Source organism: Rhamphochromis sp. 'chilingali', assembly GCF_963969265.1.
Source record: "Rhamphochromis sp. 'chilingali' genome assembly, chromosome: 8".
NCBI classification, from domain to species: domain Eukaryota; kingdom Metazoa; phylum Chordata; class Actinopteri; order Cichliformes; family Cichlidae; genus Rhamphochromis; species Rhamphochromis sp. 'chilingali'.
In genome coordinates, this window is record NC_137935.1 from 35,101,473 (window position 1) to 35,123,225 (window position 21,753).

General features: G+C 40.0%; 2 protein-coding genes across 4 annotated transcripts in view; both read right to left on the reverse strand.

Moving 5' to 3' along the window:
• inpp5ka (inositol polyphosphate-5-phosphatase Ka) overlaps window positions 1-10,038 on the reverse strand; it is a 21,232-nt gene extending 11,194 nt beyond the window's left edge. For 2 of the 3 annotated variants that reach the window (XM_080888105.1, XM_080888103.1), the window contains exons 1-8: window positions 9,666-9,895; window positions 9,422-9,503; window positions 5,546-5,650; window positions 5,360-5,468; window positions 5,149-5,265; window positions 1,084-1,259; window positions 814-925; window positions 602-711 (exon numbers count right to left, since the gene is read on the reverse strand). In XM_080888105.1, coding sequence (XP_080744231.1) covers window positions 602-711; window positions 814-925; window positions 1,084-1,259; window positions 5,149-5,265; window positions 5,360-5,468; window positions 5,546-5,650; window positions 9,422-9,503; window positions 9,666-9,702 — 848 coding nt within the window. In that variant the 5' untranslated portion in view covers window positions 9,703-9,895. The other variant, XM_080888104.1, reaches the window with a different exon arrangement.
• A 654-nt stretch (window positions 10,039-10,692) lies between these two features.
• LOC308400425 (phosphatidylinositol transfer protein alpha isoform-like) lies at window positions 10,693-21,483 on the reverse strand. The gene is made up of 11 exons (XM_080888106.1): window positions 21,324-21,483; window positions 18,945-18,975; window positions 15,997-16,142; window positions 15,550-15,641; window positions 15,143-15,249; window positions 14,265-14,348; window positions 12,602-12,679; window positions 12,375-12,485; window positions 12,142-12,264; window positions 11,552-11,603; window positions 10,693-11,459 (listed from the first exon to the last, which is right to left on the reverse strand). Exons 1-10 carry the CDS (start codon window positions 21,338-21,340, stop codon window positions 11,556-11,558), a joined length of 837 nt encoding a protein of 278 aa, XP_080744232.1. The 5' UTR covers window positions 21,341-21,483; the 3' UTR covers window positions 10,693-11,459; window positions 11,552-11,555.
• Window positions 21,484-21,753: the final 270 nt, after the last annotated feature.

Below are 21,753 nucleotides of genomic sequence, written 5' to 3' on the forward strand. Positions count from 1 at the left end.
AGCAGGCGTGTCAAACCGTTTTGTTTTGTTTTTCTCGTGTTATTGCTGATCGGGACTTTCACCAGAACAATCATGGCTTTTAGTGTACTGAGGAAGTGGAGATGCCGGACAAACACGTGCAACAGAAATTCCTTTGCAAGCCCATCCAGCTGATGTGACTGCATTCATGACCCACATCGTCAGATCGCTGTCCCAACTTTTAGAGAAACATGGGCCGTGTGCTCTTTAAGGCACGAAGCGCAGGAAAGGAGCCTGAACACCTGTGTGTTTGTTTAATGTGCAGCATGTTACAGATAAACATAATCGTCAGTAAGCCTTTGAACACATGAGTGACATTTTAACTTACCACATTAAAAACAAAAACATGACACTACTTTTACTGCCGTGTTAAAAGTAGCGTGTACACACATAGTGAAGCTCGGTTATGTGAACTACGTGCTAGATGTGGACAAATGGATTCTGAACTCTTACTTAAAGCCAAACCATGTGTTGTAGAGTCTGTAAAGTTGGAAAGAGGTACAGATAAAAACAGCATACTGTGAGCAAAGAGAAGGGTGAGTATGATTCATGGTTTTTATGGTGATGTTTTCTTGTGTGTTACCTGGTGTCATAAGTATCAGAGCTACGGTCAAACTTATATGTGGGCTGAAAGTCCAGAGGCCCCTCCTCAAACTCCTGCAACACCTGCTCCTTCTGCTTCATCATGATCAGCTGAAAACAACAACAACAACACACATGTTTCATAGTCACATTACCGAGGCTGCTATGTGGGATGGAGGATCAGGAGCTGTGAGACTCTTTAAAGGGCCACACCTGGTCTTTGCTCCACAGCAGGCTGTAGTTCTGCTTGTCGATGCAGGTGCGGACAAAGTGCATGCCGTGGTCCTGAATTCGGAAGTTGAGATCTCCAAACCAGAAAACCAATCTTGACCAGGAGAGGGGCAAAAGAGACAGAGAAGGAGGACGGTGACACATGAAAGAATAATGAAGAAGTGACTTTGGTGAGATATGTGAAGCTTCAACATCATTTCTTATCCCAAACATTCAGGTGAATCACAGTTTGTATCATGTGCGTCTTCTCACCTGTGATCAACAATAGCTGGAGCTCTTTTACAGTCAAAGCTCTGCATGTCCATGATATACTCAAACTCATCCACCCTCTCTGAGGCATAGTTCATATGAGCAGCCAAGTGGCAGTTAAGGAAGCAGAGCGTGTGGCCATAGAAAGATAATCGGATGGAGACGCCGCCTTTATTACCCTGAGAGTGAAACAGGGTTGAGAAAAGAGAAAAACAGTGAATGTGTTGAACTAGACTCCATACTCTGTTCAGTTTTTAAGCTGCGAGAGACAACTCCTCCATCAGCTGGTGACCCTCATGTAATAAATGCAGAAGCCCTCTTGAAAACCAAACAAAAATACTGGAGTTCACAAAGTGGGATCTGGTTTGACATATGTTCCTACATGTTACTCCATTCCTCATTTCAAGGAGAAGTGTGCTAGTTTTACACATTAGAGGGTAGGGCTGCTCAATTAATCGAATTTTAATCACGATTACGATCTGGGCTTTCAACGATCATTAAAAATGACTGAGCCGATTATTAGCCCCTCCCTAATTTATCCGCGACACCTTAAAGGCCGGTCCGTGAAAATATTGTCGGGCATAAACCGGTCCGTGGCGCAAAAAAGGTTGGAGACCGCTGATTAAGAGGACCCGAGGGAAGCTCGGAAAGCTAAGCAGAAGTTATTTGGAGAGTGACTGCTGTTGGTTGAAAAGAGAGTTTAAAAAAAAAAAAACTTCAGTGGTGTTGCACACTATTTTATATTATTTTTTTAAAGTCATTGTTAACCCTTTAAAGCCGGTCAGAGCAGCACGCTCCGTTTTGCGTAACTATTTTTAAATCCCTGTAGAACCTGAACCGTGTAAGCTAGCGCAATAATTTGTTTTGCATATGAAACCGGAGGAGTTGTACTTACATCTGATGCCATCAGCTTGTCCTCGGTCACGGTTTCGTTCCACATATAGCTTTGCAAAAATTGCATAAAAAGCGCTTGCAGGAACAAAAACATAATATTCCAGAAACACGCTTTGCCGTTCCTATCAGCTGTTCGTAACACTTCCCACAGTGAAATGATGCACCTGCTGTTTTCTTTGCAAATTTGCATCATAGGATTGTTTTTTGTTTTTCCTGCAGTATATAAAAATTGCTGTATCTCCAAAATAAAACTATGAAGACACTCAAAATAAATTTCCTGTTGTTGTAAACTATTTTTTGCAACTTTATTGTATTTAAAGTTTTGAGGGATAAGCCTCTTAAATTTCTCCAAGTAGAAATATATGTAAACAAAACAAAAGCGATTTTCAATTTTTTTTGTAGTTTATTGCACTTTTTTGCAATTTATGTAATTACTATGGACTTAATGCATACATTATTAAAATATGGGCTATAACAGTTGTATTGATGTATAGCAACTTGAAATGCTCCCACAAATGGCACTACAGCATGTAAAAAAAATAATATAAGCTCTGGTGGACTTGGTTCTATAGTAGGTCTTAAAGGGTTAAATAAATATCGTCAAATAATCGTGATCTCAATTTCAGTGAAAATAATCGTGATTATCATTTTTGCCATAATCGAGCAGCCCTATTAGAGGGTGTTTACACATGTGAAACAGAAAACCAGCTCCAACGATGACAGTGAAAGGAGTACACAAACCAACATCCACCGTTTATATACAGTCTATAAAGGGGCCAGCACTACTTCTCTTGGAAGTGTGAGCTTGGCTTAACCCTTTAAGACCTACCATAGAACCAAGTCTGCCAGAGCTTATAGTATATTTTTACATGCTGTGGAGCCATTTTTGTGAGCATTTCAAGTTGCTATACATCAATACAACCATTATAGCCCAAACTTTAATAATATGTCTGCATTAGGTGCATAGTAATTACATAAATTGCAAAAAAGTGCAATAAACTACAAAAAAAATTGAAAATCGTTTTTGTTTTTTTAACATATATTTCTAGTTAGAGAAATTTAAGAGGTTTATCCCTCAAAACTGTAAATACAAAAAAGTTACACAAACTAGTTTCCCACCACAGGAAATTTATTTTAAGTTTCATAGTTTTATTTTTGAAATACACCAATTTTCATATACTGCAGGAAAAAAACGAAAATAAATATTATAATGCAAATTTGCAAAATAACAGCATATGCATCAAAACAAACTATTTCAAGCAGTGCAATATGAGTCCTAAGCATCCCAGAAACGACACAGAAAGTCATGAACTCAAACATAACTTTTAAAAACACCAGTATAGGCTCATAAGGCCCCGATCGTAAAAAACTACATTTCCGCAAAATGATGTCACTTCCGGTTTCGGGCAGCTCATGGCGGACATGCGACAGTTCACGCTGATGGACTAGGAAGTGTTACAAACAGCTGATCGGATCGGCAAAGCGTGTTTCTGGAATATTATGTTTTTGTTGCTGCAAGCGCTTTTTATGCAATTTTTGCAACTGTGACCTAGGACAAGCTGATGGCATAAGATGTAAGTACAACTCCTCCGGTTTCATATGCAAAAAAAATTATTGCGCTAGCTTACGTGGTTGCAGTGCTACCGAGATTTAAAAATAGTTATGCGAAATGGAGCGTGTCCGCTCCGACCGGCTTTAAAGGGTTAATGATGATGATCAAGTTCATCCATCTGAAAGTAGACAGTTCCTCTGAGCTGACCAAAAATCTGAATTCAAGGTCAGTATCTGTGGGTGGGATTTGTGACACTACGATAAGCTGTGACTGATTTAGGTTTTCCTTAAACAGGCATCCAACACAAATAGGAAGGAAAGGAAGGAGGAAACCTGAAGTCTGCACTGCACAATGAGGACAGACTTAAAGAAGACATCCTAAATCCACTAATTAAGAATTTTGGCGGAAGAGGCTTGTTTTGAATAATAGTTTTTCCCAAAGTACTACAATGTTTTGCTTTTAAATAATAATTTTAATACACCTTTAAACAAATAACCAAACAGAGATGAGTAGTATCTAAAACCTGAGGGGACCAATGCATGCACCAGATTTTTAAAATAATAATAATAATAAAAAAAAACAAAAAACACAACAATGCAGCTAAGGGCTGTTCGATATTGGATGACGATATACATCTATCGTTTCATATTATGCTATCGTTTGTTTCGTGGTGTCGCAAAATAAGCTGTTTATGGCAATGTTTTCTCATCGTTTTCATGGTCACTGTAGTGGCTATATTAATTTCTTAAAGTTCTATGTTTCTCTTTTATTTAAAATAACCACATTACAGACAGACAAGCAGCTGTTTTTACGTGTACTTTCGTTAGCAACAACGACGGTAAAACCATTGTGTAGCTCCACTGTCTGCTTGTTTATTTTCCACATAAACCTTTCACAATAAAGCTCAAGATCCTGTTGAGACTTTTCAAAATAACTGAAATGATATGCATTATTCTCAAACATCTAATTTCCGAATATGCATCCAACAAATTACCTCAAATAAAAACATGAAGTAACTATAAATGGCGCTTACAGTCACCACATGGATGCAGGCACAGAGAATACCAGCATGGCCAGTGAAGATGAGGCATAACCAGTTAGCTCTAAACAGAAGGACTAGTCGAGGACCTTATTCCAAAACAAGGGCTACCTCTGTAGCATGGACAGGGTTTGGTTATGACACAGACCAGAAAACTGTATTATGAAAAATTATGCTGCAAACCAGTCCCCACCACAGACTCAAACACGACAATCCTCTTCTAACACCTACGGCCAACTACACAAGAATCCTGTGAAAGAGTGCAGAGAGAGTTTACGAATGAGAAGCAAAAAAAGAGCTGTCAGGTGCTCAAAATAAATGTTAGACTCAAACGTTAGAACAGGCTTTTCCCCGCAGCACGCCATGTACTAAATACTCACAAAGAAAATGCACTATTTTGCGATATATATCGTTATTGGGATAAGAAACGTTTATATCGGGAAATGAGATTTTGGTCATTTCGCACAACCCTAACACATCTGATTGATTTAGATCACCCCCCCCCCTTTTTTTTCTTTTTTTTTTTAAAAACATCTGAATTTTTTCTAAAAGTGAAATAATAAAGCAGTTCAGCATTTCTCACCCAGTAACCAAAGAGGCCTGTGCGTGTGTACGTCGCCTGGACGTCTCTGATGAAGGGGACGTGCTCCAGCTTGGAGAAGAAGAGCAGCAGCAGGCCCTGCATTCTTATGGATGACACCTGAAACACACACAGCACAAACTGTGTTCTCCTGACCCTGTGAAAGTGTGCATCCACTGTATGGCATGTGTGGGAGTTTTCTAAGGTTTTTTACCTTGATGTACTTCTGTGGCGCTAAAAGCGACATCAATAGATAACTCCACGGGTCATCGAACACAGCATCTGACACAAACCTCAACGGGCCAGAGTACACTTCCTGCAGACTAACACACACACAAATCTGATTGTAAATCGGCCCCTTATCCACTTATACAGATGCATTGTGCATCACATCACCTACCCAATGACGTAAAGGTCAGGGCTCTTTGGAGAGTTCAGGTGGAGAAGTGTGGTCACATCGTCTGGAGGATCAGCTGTAGCCACATTCCACGTTACCATGTGCAACCTGTGGGCACAGAAGAGGAAATTACAAACAGTCTGAAGTAAACAACTAGATCAGAGGTAGGCAACACCAAGCCTCAAGTGCCAGTGTCCTGCAGGTTTTAGATGTGTCCTTGATCCAACACAGCTGATTCAAATTGCTAAATTACCTCCTCAACATGTCTTGAAGTTCTCCAGAGGCCTGCTAATAAAATCATAATTTGACCCAGGGTGATACTGAAAACCTGCAGGACACCGGCACTTGAGGCCTGGAGTTGCCTACCCCTGAACTAGATATCAGGTACAACATTCAACCTTTAAAACAAACGAGACCATCTTAAATTATGGCTTAATTTTTCCAGGTATGAAAATCAGATGACCTGAATTATAACCTCAATAAACTCTTTCCTGGTCCCTTTTGGGTCTCAATAACAAATTTCAAATCTTCTTTAAGACAACACAATGTTCACTTTGTATATTATGCTCCCCATTAGAGTCACAGGAGCACTAAAGCATTATATACTTTGGGGCGAGACTGCATCCTAAAATATACCATGTAATTGACAGGTCACTACAATAAAACACGTGACACTAGATGATACAAATACAAGTGGCTTCAGCAGCTAAACACTCAGCCCAAGGCTTCACAGATGGGACTTGGGATGGCTGCGTCCACGATGTACACGCATTCAGCTGCAGCATATCATTTAAGCTTCACAATCAAAGAAGTCCTTTCAGCTTATCTCGAACCAAAGACGAGCCTGTAACACAGGTTTAAAAGCTGCCACAATAGCACCATTGTGCAATTACCGTAAGCAGGCCAGGCTGATGCAGTTGACACATAATCAGATCAGTCATCCTTGAACCCAAACTTGCAACATTCATAACATGGAATAATATTTTCACACTTACTTAAGTGTAAGTAATAAAAGCATGTGAATTAAATTTAAAAGACTGCATTTTCTTGGATGGTTTCACTCAGCAAGGGTCTTGTGTTAGTCTCTGGTCACTGCCTGAAGCCAGACAACAACTACAGGTCATGTTGCAATGGGATCACGCCAGCCACAATGAGTTCTCAGTGTTGCTTTCTGCAATACTAAAATGTGTCCACAGTGAGACAAGAAAGTCCTCTCCGTTCAGAAGCATTAAAGGACAGCGAGGGAACACTCCTGAATTACAATATACGAGGATGTTTTGGTAGAAGATGTAGAAATATAAACACAAAAATCAAGTAATATTAATGATTTCTAATACTCTAATTGGTCACAAACTTATTAAGCAGTTTAAAAAACAACAACAACATATTTGACTTTGATGCTCTTCTCATATCCCAGATAAATCCCACAGAAATTTAGATAATTTAAAGTTAAATGCTCAGATAAATCCATGGAGGCATTTCAAAATGACTGCTGAGTTTCAATACAGCAGCTGTCTCTAAAACCACATTTTAGCATACTGACGCACAACAGGGAAAGACAAGGTAAGAACAATACAAGCTACACTACTGCAACAAGTACAAACTCATTAAAGCGATAAAATCTCCAGCTTCAAACATCAACAGAGGCGGGTGAGCAGTCAGCATCAGTCTCCACCTGAAGCTGTCCTTCTTCGGCTTGTTGGCTCTCTTGCCGCAGACGAGGAAGGCGTAATCCAGGGTCTTGACCACCTTCTCGTGCAGCTCGTTTTTGGGGTTCAAGTCCTCGACGCAGGTCATCAGCTGGTGAAGCCGATGGAGCAGGGCCAGTTTGCTGCCCGTTGACTGTGTGGAAACGCTTTCGGTGCGTTTACGCTCTATGCTGCCCAACAGCCGAGTAATTTCATCCATCCTGGTCCAAAACTGCGAGGCCTGCTTGAGCCGGCTGTGGTCTCAATTGGTGATGGAAGATGTTGGAAGTAACAAAATAGAAATGTAAAAAGGGAATCAAATGAGCCACAGTCCTCCTTCTGCAAAATCAAACCACTGAGTGAAGTGGCATCTAAACCCCCCGGCTCAGGGGTTTAGGTGCTCCAGAGTTGAACAGAGTGATTAGAGAATTGGTTCATTTGCCCACAATTTGTCTTTGTGTTCTGAAAACTGTTTATAATCTCATTGTTAAATGTCTAAAGGTTAGTCCTATTAAACATTGGGAAATCAACTTGCATGGGTGATTGGAAACACGTCCCTTTTCATTCAGCAAGCCGTCAGGCTGTCCTTTCCTTGGACAGAACACCAGCAACACATTGCTTTTTTCCCCCTCAAATCCGCATTAGGTATGTATTGTTGGGCAACCTAATCCACCTGCCAGAATGCAGTGACATTTGTTCACTGGCAAACAGCGGACTGTGTCTGGTCTTGGAGCATATTTAACCCAAATGGGACAAACATACGTGCTTCTAGAAAAGGCTGAAAGTCCTGAGAGCTACACTAGGCAGCCAGAATATCACAAGCCTTACATTAGCTAATGTGGAAATGCATCACACAGTAAGAAAGGCAGGACAAACACAGCTCAGCGGGGGGGAAAGGAAAGGAATACGTCTTTTAACCAGCTTTACCACTAAACTTGGTGATGTCATGTTGGTGCAACAAAAGGAGAAGCTCAACTGGCTAAAACAACACTACAACACACAAGACAGAAATGCCTTATCAGTGGAAAAAAAAAAAAAGAAGACATGTGGGGAAAGGGCTGGAGCTGAAGTACAATATAGTGAGAACAGCAAGAAAATGTTCTGCTGTTTCTTAATATAAATAAGCCAACCAACTTGGGCACTGCAAGACTGAGTTCCTTTACAAAAAGTAGATCACTGCTGTTGCAGCACAACAGCATTTTCCTGCTTTCAAATTATTCAAGTTGAAAGGTGAAATATTTCTTCTCTATTTGTTTGTTTTTGGATGTCTGATATCTAATGTTAAAGACTTTTCACCAAAACTGACTAAAAACCACAGGGCTAGAAAAATCAAGCAAGTAAGAAAAAACAAACAAACAAACCACAAGTACGTCCTGTTCTGAGACTTGAGTTGAGTAAATCATACAGACCATTAATAAAATATGGAAAATTCCACTAAAAATACACCACAGACATGATGGAGAGGTTTCGCTGAGTACATTAGCTGAGGTGAGATACTCCCTAACTTTAAGATCAATCACCATAGCTGTGGACACCATGGACCCCACGTGTAGTTACATTTTCTAGAGAATTGTTGTTTAACTGCCCAGTTTACTTTGTATGGTTTCACAGGGGTTTCCAGTTATGATGTAGCTACAGTGCAAATTTACAGCTAAAGCATAAATTCCCAGTAAAGCTTAAACCATCCAAACAGCTGAATTACAATTACCTTTATCCCGTGAGTTGGTATGAATTGAGACATAAGCTTTTGAAGCCAGGAACTGGAGTTTATGTACCAGGAGGCTTCAGCTGTCTATATGCACCTCATCCGCGCTCTACTTTCAAGTCATACTGAATGCATGAATTTTATTTTCTAAATTACTGTCCACGCTTCACTTAACTAGACCCCTGATTTTTTATTTTTTTATAAATATGCCGACTGTGACTTTAGGAGCTTTTTAAAAGGATTTTTTGATACGCAAGCCCGTACTCCATTAAGTTGCGTGAACCTCTAATGTGTTAATTTGCACTAGCGTATGTCTAAGTCTCTCACCCCAACACTTTATAAATTCAAATTACCGGCAAAGCTTGCTAGTTACCTGCTAACTTAAAGCCTTTTCTAATACAGTCACTTCTGGCTCCCAGAGAAACACAAAGCTAACACCGACCCGGTCACAGTGACTCTGTTCATCTTTCACATCCATGCACCAACCTGAAGCTTTCCTCCTCCTTCTCCCCGAGGTATAACTGATGACTTTCCAGTGGCTCTTCACTGTCCTCCATCGGGTCCACACCTGGCAGGGAAAGAGGCAAATTCAGTCAAATCAACTTCATTAAGCTCACGTCGCCACGAAATGAAAGGACAAACTAAAGTAAAAGTACAACTCTTATGCATAGTTGTTAGCTGACAACGCTAACTCACAAAGTTGTCATGTAAGGACTGAGGTTTAACTAACCTGAGTAGGGCACATTTTCCACCCCCGGCTTGTGCATATTCTTTTCTACCAAGTTTGTAGCATTTATTTACACCCAGCTAACATCTTACAGCCATTCACTACCGTGGTGATGCATCTGATAAACACAGCGCTAGCTACACTGCGCAGTTAGCGAAACCAAGCGTCTTGCTTTTTCACATTCAACAGCAAACACTTTAATCAATTATTATGCCCGATAATGATTTATCGTACGCTACCTTTTATACGTTAGTAGTATTTGTGAATGTTGTTTTATCTATTTGCAGGAAGCTGTACAGTACGTCAATAATCCAGCCTGCGGGCTCACTAATAGGGAAAATAGGGAAGTTGATTACTTTCAAAATAAAAGCACGAACAAGCTAAGGCATAAGGACTTAGTTACAAGTAAGACACACGACTGGCACACAAAACCGGGAAAATGCCTGTTAATTGAGACTGGAAGTTGGCTAGTTTAAAAGAAAAACGCTAGAGTTAATTGTTTGTACACCAAATCTATTTCAATCTAAACTGCCAGTATATAATATAATCATACGCGAGTAAAAATGTAAGTTTACTCAAAAAAGTTCTGCAAAGAACACAAAATAATGCTAAAAAAAAAAATAACTAAATACTATTTCTGTTAAAGCATGAGGAATCAGACTCCTGTCTTCAACAATATTAAATGCCAGTAATCAAGACTTTTGACTTCTGCCAAGTATTTTAAAGCTTTAAAAAATAAAATAAAAAATTAGTTTCAAAACGCACATGTGAATATTTTTCTCCAGGGCACTGACAGCCCATTTCCTTTTTTGTGGCACCCAAATGTGTCACAGAAAATAAAGGTCAAAATCACAATAAATGTTATGAATTAATCTGGATATTGTATGATCTGCATGGTCTAAAGACATTCAGCTATATCACAGAAAGGGTCTTTGGTGGGGGGGGGGGGGGGGGGTGTTGCTGAAGGGTTAAAAGATCACTGAGACACTTACAGCAGAGATACAAATACATATGTACAAATGCAATGAACAATGTTATAACTCATATTTATATCCAGGTTATTTCATTTCATTCAGTACATGGAAGACTTAGACATCTGAACAATCATCAAGACAGAAGTGGCTGTAGTGTCAATTATTTTGAAATCTGCTTAGAGTTCAGGGTCTTCTTGCACATTATCAGCAACACATCTTCAACACATATCAACAAATCATCAACCCAATGAAATACAACGCCCCCCCAAATATCTATCTGATTACAAGAAATAATTTGAGGCAGAGGAAGGTGGAGGATTATCCAGTCTGAGCCCTTTATGAAATCAAAAAATTTGGAGATTTTGAAAGCATTTATGTCCACTTATAGTTAAGACACAACAAGACAATTTATAGATAAGAAAAATATAAAATCTTATTAACACTGGAGATTTTGCAGTTGCAGGTCCGTAAACAATAAGTCACTGAGACGAGGAGAAGGGGGAGAGAAAAAAAAAATTACAGTAATGTGGAATGTTGTTTCAGAGATAACCTGCACTGTCCCCCCCCAGTGGTTTAAGATATAACGACCAAAAGCATAAATAAGAATTCTCCCTCAACCTGCAACCCACTTCTTTAAAAGCACTAAAAGCTGCTGTACTTGTATTTCAGCATAATACATAAATATACACAACAGCTTCACAACAATGAGATCTTATTAAGACAAGATTTTTATTGGGACGTAAATGCTTTTCTTGTTTATAGCAGTCCAGTTTCAGCGGCGCCAGTCAGGGAGTGGAGTCAAGTCTTCCAGTATCAAAATGAGCTGAAGAGGAGAAGAGAACAAACACAATTGAAGAGTGATTGAACATTTATGTTCAGATTGAAAATTCTTCAGAGCACCAGTTAAATACTCACTGAGCTAGTCTTCAGCAGCCGTACTGCCTTTAACTGGATCTTTGACCCTCATCTGTGACATGGAGACACGTTATTTAGAAGGGTAGAAAACCAGATTAGTGCACTAAAGAAAGTGATGTGAAATACTGCTCAGCTCCCAGTTCTTGTTTTAGAAAGATCCTTCTTCACATTGACCCAAAATACTTTGATCTTATTACAGGCAAACACATAAACAGTGTTTGGGGCCGTTTCTGCTTTTATAACAACTGTTTTCAAGCAGAAACAAAGGGAGCAGCACCATTGCAGCACATTGGAGCAGTGAGATCAAACTTTAAATTCTTCACTGCATATTGCAACTCACTGTTACGAGTCACCAAGAATTGATAACATGAGCAGTTGAACTGTTAATTTCATCAGATCATTGATTTTACTGACAAAGACAACACAAACATGCTGCTGTAACACACCACAGTGAGCTCTGTTTTCATGAACTAAAATTCAGATATTAAAACTGCCTTTTTTTTCTACATAAGAGATCTCAATAAATGTGAAGGGCAACAAAGAAATACTGCTCCACCCTCCAGCAGGTCTAATATACAGTCCTCAGTCACCTCATCAAGCTCCTTCTGCGTTTCCTCCTCCATACGTCGTATGTCATCCATCGTCAGATCAATCCATTTGTCTAACCAGCAGAACACCTGTCTGTGGAATTTGGTGAACAAACGCTTCTCTTGCTGAACAGAGGGGACGTGTGAAAGACAGTCAGGACACACTGGAATTTATTGTTTTTTGTGCAGAAATATGTGCATTAGGTTATATTTATTCTGCACTTTTTATTTCATACCTTCTGAATGAAGTTTTCTACTTTGTTCTGCAGTCCAAACCACTTAAAGTTAACAGTGACTAGCTTGTAGGCACACATGTGTGGACAGTCACTTTTGTTTGGTAGCTCCTTCTGAAAACACACAGAGGTACACACAACATAAATACACAAAGTCTCCAGACCTGTAAACACAGTCAATTCAGAGCTTTAATGAAGTGAGCCACAGTGAAGAGAAGGAGGGAGCGTACCTTCCAGTCAGGTCCCAGAGGCCCTCTGCCCGTCTTCTCCGACCTAACCTTGGCTGGATCCTCATCTTCTTTGTAATCCTAAAAATGAATACAAGCAATACAATGTAGCTTGTAACAGGCCACATTCATCATTTATAATATTAACACTAGAACCAAGGGGGTCATTTCAACACTTGCCATTATAAAATCCAGTAACTCTTAAATTAAACCGCCCATCATCTCATATTTCCTGACTTTCCTTAAACATTAGCTCATTTGTTAAATACTGCATTTTGGAGTATGTGGGATCAAAAGGACAAGAAAAAAAAACAAAAAACACACACACACACACACACACACACACACACACACACACACACACACCACTTGTAGCTTCCGGCCAGTATCAGCAACTCCAACCTGACCGAGTCCTTTTATCTTTTTCTTTGTTGTTATTGTGTTTCTTGCTGCTGTTACAACCAAATGTCCCCTTGTGGGACAATTAAAGGATTATTCTATTCTATTCTAGAACCACCGACATCATTTTGACCCCAAAGAAATGAATTGAATGTGTTACTGCAAAACACCAGGGTTTTTTTTAAGCAACACTATTGTTTACACACATTCTGACATGAAGGCTAATATCGCATGAGCCAGAGCTAGCTAGAGCTGATTGATAAATAAATATATAGAGGACTGTAGCTAGAAAAAAGATTAGTAATGACTGGCGGGGTGGTGAGTGTAACTGAACATGTGGACAACCGTGCTGGTTGTTGGCTGTTCTTAGCAGCGGGGGACCTGTAGCTAAACTGAGCTGACAGTCCAAAGTGTAGAGAATTCATCCAAAAGAATGAAGAGAAAAGAGCACAGCAGCCACACAGGTTTCAGCCCTGGCCGCAGAGCTGAGTAGGTGAAGTTGCAGATGACGCGGAGCAGTGTGGATGCAGCACGTTTGGTGATCGTGGGCAGATGTGGATAAGGTGAGTAATTTAGACCATTTTATTTGTACATTTTTTTCCTTTATGCATTTCTTACATTTTGGAGACCACTATTAGGAGAGTTTTAAAATGTAGACAATCACCTGTTCATGTTTCACAGCGAGTTGGGTTTTTTGGTTTTCTTAAACAGTCTCTCTTTTAGCGCAAATAATACCACATTACTAAAAATTTATTTTTTAATGAAATAATCTAGATAATTGATAAAACACCCCAGAAATGATCTTAAATACCACTTTTGTCAAATCTTACTTAAAATGTGATGAAAAACTAACAAATTAACTAACATCAAATGTCCTATGCTGGGAGTTCTGGTTTTATGTGTATGGCACAACAGCACAAATGTTTATTCTTTACCTTTAGGACATATAAACAATATACAAACCTAAGAGTGACTAAAATATGACTCCCAGGATATATTATTTCGATTTATTTACTGACTTTTTTCCCCCTTCAATGAAGACATTAAAATGTACTTGCAAGTGCAGGAGTAAGACAAATGGCTGACCCATTTTTTACAAGTGACCTTCAGCACAAATCAAGTTCAGCATCTCTCATAAAGCGTAACAAACAGTAAACTGATGTACTCAATGTTTAAGAAAACAGGTGTGCTAACTCAACCATCACAGGTTCAAAATAAATAAAATGATCACACCTAAAGACGGTTTGTTTTTTTTCAAATCACATACCTTTGAATCTATTTGTCTTTTGTCAGCAATGTCAATGTAAACAACTTCAACATCCTTCCATGTGTCTGGATCTAGTCCATGCACCTGCAGACAAGGAAAAAAAATAAATATATATATATATATATATATATATATATATATATATATATGGTTGGTTGCCTGACAGGGAACAGGTCAGACTTAAAATGAAAAGCTGCATAATAATGACCTATTGGTTAATGACAAACATAACTGCTGCCCCTTAATTCAAAGATATAAAACTGCAGCAGTGCTTTAGCTGTCTTTTCCATAAATATGAAGATTGATGAGTAATCAATATGCAGGTATGACACAATCAAGATAAAGTTACACATGCATATGCACAAAACCTTGTGTTTACTTTGACCCTTGCATACTAGTAAACGGTAGTTGTTGCTGCTGCAACATAATAGCTGCATCAGGGCATCAGTGAGCTCCTGGTGGTGCGTGGCTATATTTTGAGGTGTTGGACAGATGCATAACACGCCAAAGGTTGTGCCTTCTTGTCACGTTCTGTTGCACCACAGCAGTGTTATAATGAGATGATCAAGTCTTTGAGCAGTGTATACTTTCAATTTAAGATATGCTGCCCTGCTCCACATCTGTGTGCAGATGTCCTTGGACACCATCTGCTGACACACCGGGAGCATGCTCAGAAGTCCTTACAGTCACACAGATTGGGTCCTCCTACGATTTCAATTATTAACTTTGACTTCTGGTGCGATTTTAAATCCAGGAATTTCACAATGTGCATTGCAATATTTTGAACTTGAATACCTCATTTATCAAGATCCAATGTCATTTTGAAAACATATGGTAGATCAAGTCAAACTAAGTGGTCAAGTACTGTGTGCACTTACATTCTCCTGATCCCCCATATCAGGCTTGTGCCACGTCTCGATCTTGATCATGAAATTGTCTTTCATGTATTCATTCTGTAAGAATGAGTGAGACACGATCAGGTTAACTAACACTAAGGGCAATGCAGTTCCTGTGAAGTTTAAATTGAACTTTTATCCGAACCATCAAAAGAAAATAATACATACTGTGAGGACTGCAGCAGAAACAAAGTGGACCAAGTTGGGAAGATAATGCAGAGAGGGAAAGATTTCAGATAAGTCAGATTTTAAACTTCAGTTTTTTGTGTAATTTCACACAAACGCATTTCTGGTGTCTCGCCTCACACATGTGAGGTGAGACATTGTAAGCATGACCATCAGTGAGTGTGTGTGTGTGTGTGTGTGTGTGTGTGTGTATTAGGACTCACTGGTTCGACAGTATGGATATGCATTCCAGGCCTTCTCGTGAACAGTCAGAGAACCTTTTGGAGCAATTTTAGCGATGAAACCTGACACTTTACTGCAGAGAGAAACAGGCAAATGTTAATGTAGCCACATAAAACTGTAATATAATAAGACACAGATTATCATCAAGCAGTTTCTTTACATCCCACTCTGCTTTCTGGAAAAACATTTTTATTACAGAGCAACAGAGATGGGAATCATTCTCATCTCTGTTAAGCTGAGCAAAAAGCAGGTGAGGTCAAAGTTGTGGTCTCCACAGGGCCAAGTTTTTCCAGTGCTCTCTGCAAAATGATTTCATTTGCAATTAGGGGAAATAGTAAGAATAATCAGTGTTTTTACAACTTTTTGTGTAGTATTTCAACCGCTTTCAATATACTACAGCGTGTTTGAAGCTGAGCTGCGCTGCTTACGTCTGCAGGTGGTAGATCTTGTGGGTGTACTGTCCCTTCTCTCCATCTTTTTCATAGGGCTCGTTCTTCAGCACCTCCACACCGTCCCCTCCACCCGTCTCATTCTTACTGGCCTCTGCTACTGTGTAGAGCTGACCCACTTGGTACTGGAAGGACAAAAGTAGAAAGGAGGATTGAAACTACAATTAACTATGTGAAAGATCATCATTTGTGATAAAATCTGTCTCTATTGACCAAGAGTTTCCAAGTGTGCAGACAGCACGTCATGTCAAGAGTGATGGTGACGAGCATTGCCTGAGGTTCTGAGGGAGAACATCCATCAGACAGGATAAACTGTGCTTTGTGCTAGTGTGCCAGCGCTGGCACATTCAGAAGCTTTTGGCTATATAAACACATCTTCACTCACCACCTACACTGTCTGCTTCCCTGTAACTCACTTTCCAAAGATGAAAATCAAGCTGAGACACTGTAGGAGATACAGTGTAAGGGTCTCTCTGCTGAGAGACCCAAACATTCCAGTGGTGAATGAAACGATGTTATATGGGAGATCAGCCAAACGTAAATCCAGGCAAGGTTTATGATTTTTAGTTCAATGCGTCAAAAGAAAAACAGACAGGAGAGCATTTAAAAGGCAGGTTAAAAAACCTCTCTTTAAAAAGCCTGTCATGACCTGAGTTAACCATTTATGTAAAATGAGCCCGAGTTAACCATTTTCCAATATGTCCCTACACACAGACTTCAGCAGTGTAAAGCATTTCCATGACTTGTTCTTCCCCGCATCTTCCCTCCCCTAACGTTTCCTGAGTCAGGCAAAAGTGTGTGACTCACTTCACTGGTGGTGTCAGCCACACACCGTACACACACGTCACCCAGAGCTGTAAAACCTGGTTCCAGAGGAACCAGACAAACAAATGACTGCTATTTTTTTATGATTGGCTCTTCTTACTCTTTGTGGATTTCGGTTAAAGTTGCCACGTGTACTGCCTCCTGTAGTTTAGCTGGACAAGTACAATCTAGCCCTGCCCTCCACTCCTTAAACCAAAGAAGTTGGTGACCCATTTTTCTTGCTGTGGATGCTCAGTTTTGATGCCGTGAATAGAAACTCAGGAATGTGGTTTGCCATGTGTAACCAGTGTGCCTCGTCATTGCCGCTGATGTCTTACAGTCTTTCAGAAGCAGTCAGGGGGCAGGAACCATGTGTAGGTGCAGACAACAATCACTACTGGAAAACATGTTTGGGCAAAGAGCTCAAACTGTTAGTCAGGGGAAAAAGTGAACCTGCCAGCTTGCATCATACGATCTCCAAACAAAAACAAGGTGCAGAATGTGACTGAACGGTTTACTGGTTTAATGAGAGCAGGAATCACTGGATTAAAGTCTTACTCGGCATTCATTTAAGAGGACAACTGTTAGAATGACTCAAATGGTTGCTCGTTGAAACACCTTAGCATACCACACCTTCAGAATTTGCTATGCTGTGCTTTGACATTTAAGTTTTGTAATAGGATTAGAAATTCAAATGAAAAAAAGAATTGAATAAGCAATTTCATGTTTTATAAGAATCTGATTGTAAACGTATTTTTCAGTCTTTCTGAAAGTATATTCCAGAGTTTCCATTTTCTTTTTAGGACCACATTAAGCATCCTCATCACAAGTATGTCGCTATTGCTCAAAGCGATTCAGGATTGCATCAAAAAATATCAGCAAACTGAACGGGTCTGTGGCTATGAGACCAAACACAAGTCCTACTCCAGGTTCAGCACATCAGTGCAGAGCTGGTCTGTTGTGTTGCCACACCAACAGTCTTCACTCACACCCCTCACAACTTGCAAATCTGCTTCCCTGAGACTCGGAGTAGACACAGTGGAGGAGATTGGGTTTTTGTTTTATATCCCTGAATGTTACAATCACACCTTGCACTGTGGAGTGAAACGACACGCCACTGGTCTTTCAGCTTTTTTAAAAAAAAAAAAAAAAAAAAAAAGGAAATAGAGATTACCAATCACAAATTGTCAAACTATACCTGCCAGCATTTCAACTCAATATAATTAATTACCGTTTATGTTTATATTAAACATAGACAACAAAAAAGAGGAAATATTAATTAGTATTCCCACTGCACAACTGTAGTTTCTAACCTGTAACCCACCCAACATTACTTCTAAACACTACAGCTGTCTCACATTGACTGCACAAATAAATGAACTACACAAAATAGAGCAGCCCCCTCCCCATACAGTCACACACAGTCACACCTCAACCAAGGCAATTGAGGATTAAACCTGCAAACTTTCACACTGAATCGGATCACCGAGCAAGCCGGTTGCATAGCTGTGATTATGTTGCTTAGTGAAATACTGGCTTCTGCTCTCTGTAAAGCAAAAGAAAAACTGTTGTATGGAACGTGAGGATTAAGAGGTAGAATGAGCCAGGGAAATAAAGGTTTCATAACGTGAAAATCTGTAAGGTAAATGTCTAAAGTTACAGAAGCTGCTCTCTTGAAGGTTTGGGGCCATCCGCTGCTAAGGCAAATTAAACACAGCTTAATGAATCCTGGACCTGGCATGTAGTACAGACCAACTACAAGAGCACAATATGCTAGTGAAACCGCTTAGATTTAATAAAGTCCATGCATTACTAAATAAAATTTGCTGATCAACAGGCTTGAAATTTGTAAAAGTACTTTATCTGGGAAAAATGAAGACTAGGTACTGTCACAGCAATGACAACCGTCACTAGAGAAAAGAGACAGTAGTGAATCGGTGAAGGGCATAAAACAGTTTCACAGAGCTGTCAAATGTTGCTTAAAATAGCCATTTCAAAAAGAAAGAAATAATGCACTAACTGTGTGAATCAATGACAAGGGTATAAGGAGCCAGCAAGTGGAAGATGCCGATGGTTACAGTGTCCATCACTGATGGTATTAAAGTAAATGAGTAAGTCCTTACCTCCTCCACTGAAACAGGCAGAACAACTCGGCTGTAAGAGAAAGAACACATCGCAGTCAGAAACCTCTGCCCAAATCTGCAAATCATTTTACATCCAACACCAGCTGCCCATTCACATGATGCCAGCTTATTGATGAACTGATCAAAAACTGCTTCCAGACTAGGTGGCAACATCCACGGCTGAATATTGAGGCAGGAAGAGGACCAAAAGTTCCTCTAATAAATGCAGATTCCACAAACTTCCATGTAAAGTTGCAGAGATGAAATCAGCGCATTTACCAACTGCTAGAAGAAGCAGCTTTAGCCTCAATGCTCATCTGCTCTTCATAACACTTTACCACTTGAATTTGGTTAAGATGGGAATTAGTGTCACTTTGGCAGATCCGCCAACAACAGCAGCTCTGGCAGGTCACTGCACCCAGGCCTCGCCTCAGTGCGTTTGTGGTCAGGATATCTTCTGAGAATGGACTGGACCTCTTGACCGTGTTTCTGATGCTTTTTGGAGCACATAATGACCTGATAAATACTATTACTCTGGTTTGCTTCAGTATTTTTAATAGTCTGGTACTGCACTAATTAGTGAATATTGGTGTCTGCATTTTGCACAGATTCCAGAGACTGGATATAAAAGATGGAAATTACCATTGGGACGTCCCCTTTGGTTTCTATACCAATTGTTCTTGCTTTGCCTGCAGCCACTGTCAGCAAGTGGCCAGCATTAGAGGCTTTAGTGATGAGCTACTTGTTAACGATAGCATGTATCCACAAACAGGCTGTCAGTTAAACATTTTAATAATCAATACAAATTATGTGCATTTATCTTGTTGGATGCATTTTAGTTTTTGTTGTATTATTATCTAAATTACTTTAATTCAACAGCAACCAGGACAATATTTAATTATTGTAATTATTTTTTAATTTACATTTGCTCTGTCCCGTATTCAGTAAGTGAAAATAAAATAAACAAAAAATAATAATTTTACATTTGCTGAGTTTGCCCTAAAATAGAGGTTTTAATAAATAAATTCATAGAAGTTACCTTCTACCACAATATTTGGTGAACTCTCCTATAGAATCAGTGTTAGATTCTTCAAGTGCCACACCTCTGATGTCATCATGTTGGCTACACCCATCTTTTCTATACAGTCTTTGTCCACCAATTTGGTTTTTTTTGTTGGTTTTTTTTGGGTGGTGTTGGCTATTTCTACACCTTTAGGAGCGGCTTACTGGAATACTTGTGGCACGTTCCTTTAACTGGGAGCTACGGAACTGATATAATTTCCAGAGTACCCAGAACCTGGAGGCGCAGCCATAAAGATAGCAAATATCACATACAATGCTCCCTCTTCCAGAGGCTCCAGCTTGTTCAGACCCTGCACAACAACATCATGATTTATAGGAATGAATCATTATCACTAGGAAGTAACACGGCAGTCAGTTCTCTGCAACCACAGGAACCTAGAAATGAGGAAGCGGAAATTATGAAGCTTTAATCAAGACCGCTGCAGAACCCAAACAAACAATGCAGACGCTTTTAGAGGAAACTCTACGTGTGTGCGCATGTGCTCTGCGTGCGTAGCCTCCTCTCCTATGTCATAACACAATCCCCACCTGCTTTAGCCTGAGTATTTGCAGGCATGAAGGTGACAGAACATGAGGTTACGTTTCTGTGACCATAAACTGAAAGAAAAAGCAGCACTGGGCAATCCTCTTTAACGCCTGAGCCTCTTATTGTACTTTGCACTGTGGTCAAATGACAGCCATGTCAGAGGTGTCAGCCAGCCATGATTGGCACATGACACTATCGCGGTAAAAGCACCCGGCAGCTGATTCTTCCCATTTGAGGCACATGTGATAAACTGGCATTATGAGCTCCTGATCTTGTTAAACGTTCTCAAACTCCTCCCCAATTCTTATGGTTTTCCTGACAAGTTCGAGGCTAAGCAAGTATGAATTACTATATTTTACATTTACAACATCTCGTTGAAATGTTACACTTCGGTTTATATTACATACTGTAATAAACTCTAAGTCAAAGAAAGTTAAACTTTTCGAGTTTTCTCCTTCCTACTAATCTGAAGTGTGATGTCAGCAGTGGATTTACCTCTGCTGACAGCGCCTAGCCTAACCTAAAGTTTGACGGTGTCCGGAGTTCTGCCGTTTGAAACTTTACACCCTGTGACTAAATCATTTCCTGAGTGGTCCTTTATTTCTGTCATCCTGCTAACGACTCAGTAACACTTTAAACTGCTAAAAGCTCAGCTGACTTCAAAGAGCAAACAAATACATTCATCCTGCTGTAATGGTCCATATTTCAACACAAACGCGTCCCGGCTCGCTCCTTTGTCGGGTGGAAGGCGACAAAGTTCAGATACTCACAACTCTTTAATCAGCATGTCGGTCGTGTCCGTACAAAATGCTGCATACGAGATAGAAAACTTCTTCTCTAACTGTGACAGGAGCACTTCATTCACTGCCTGCCGCTGGGGTTCACTCCGGGAAACTCCGGCTTTCCTTCCTGTGTGTGAGCGAAGGGGCGCGGCGGGAAGGAAGGAGGCGGCACACACCTTTAGCTCAGGTGCCTCCGTGTGACGTTCACGTGCAGTCGTGAAACCTTCGACCAGTCTTTAAGTGAACGTTTAAGTTGCCTTTTCTTGTTATCACTTTCCTTTAAATATCTTCTCACAGTGTCATTTATTTAGTTTATTCTCGCAGCCAACACACCGCATCGTTTATAGCCTGAGCTAATCTGCAATGACCCTAGTTGGGGCCTTTAAAACACACATTAAACACACATTAAAACACAAAA

Bases quoted from the DNA above. Each gene is read 5' to 3' on its own strand.
- LOC308400425 (XM_080888106.1), bottom strand. The intron at 12,265-12,374 runs GTATGAAATAAA...CCCTCTGTTCAG, and splicing joins TAGAAAACTTCATTCAGAAG to CAAGAGAAGCGTTTGTTCAC. The intron at 11,604-12,141 runs GTGACTGAGGAC...TCCATGTCACAG, and splicing joins CGCAGAAGGAGCTTGATGAG to ATGAGGGTCAAAGATCCAGT.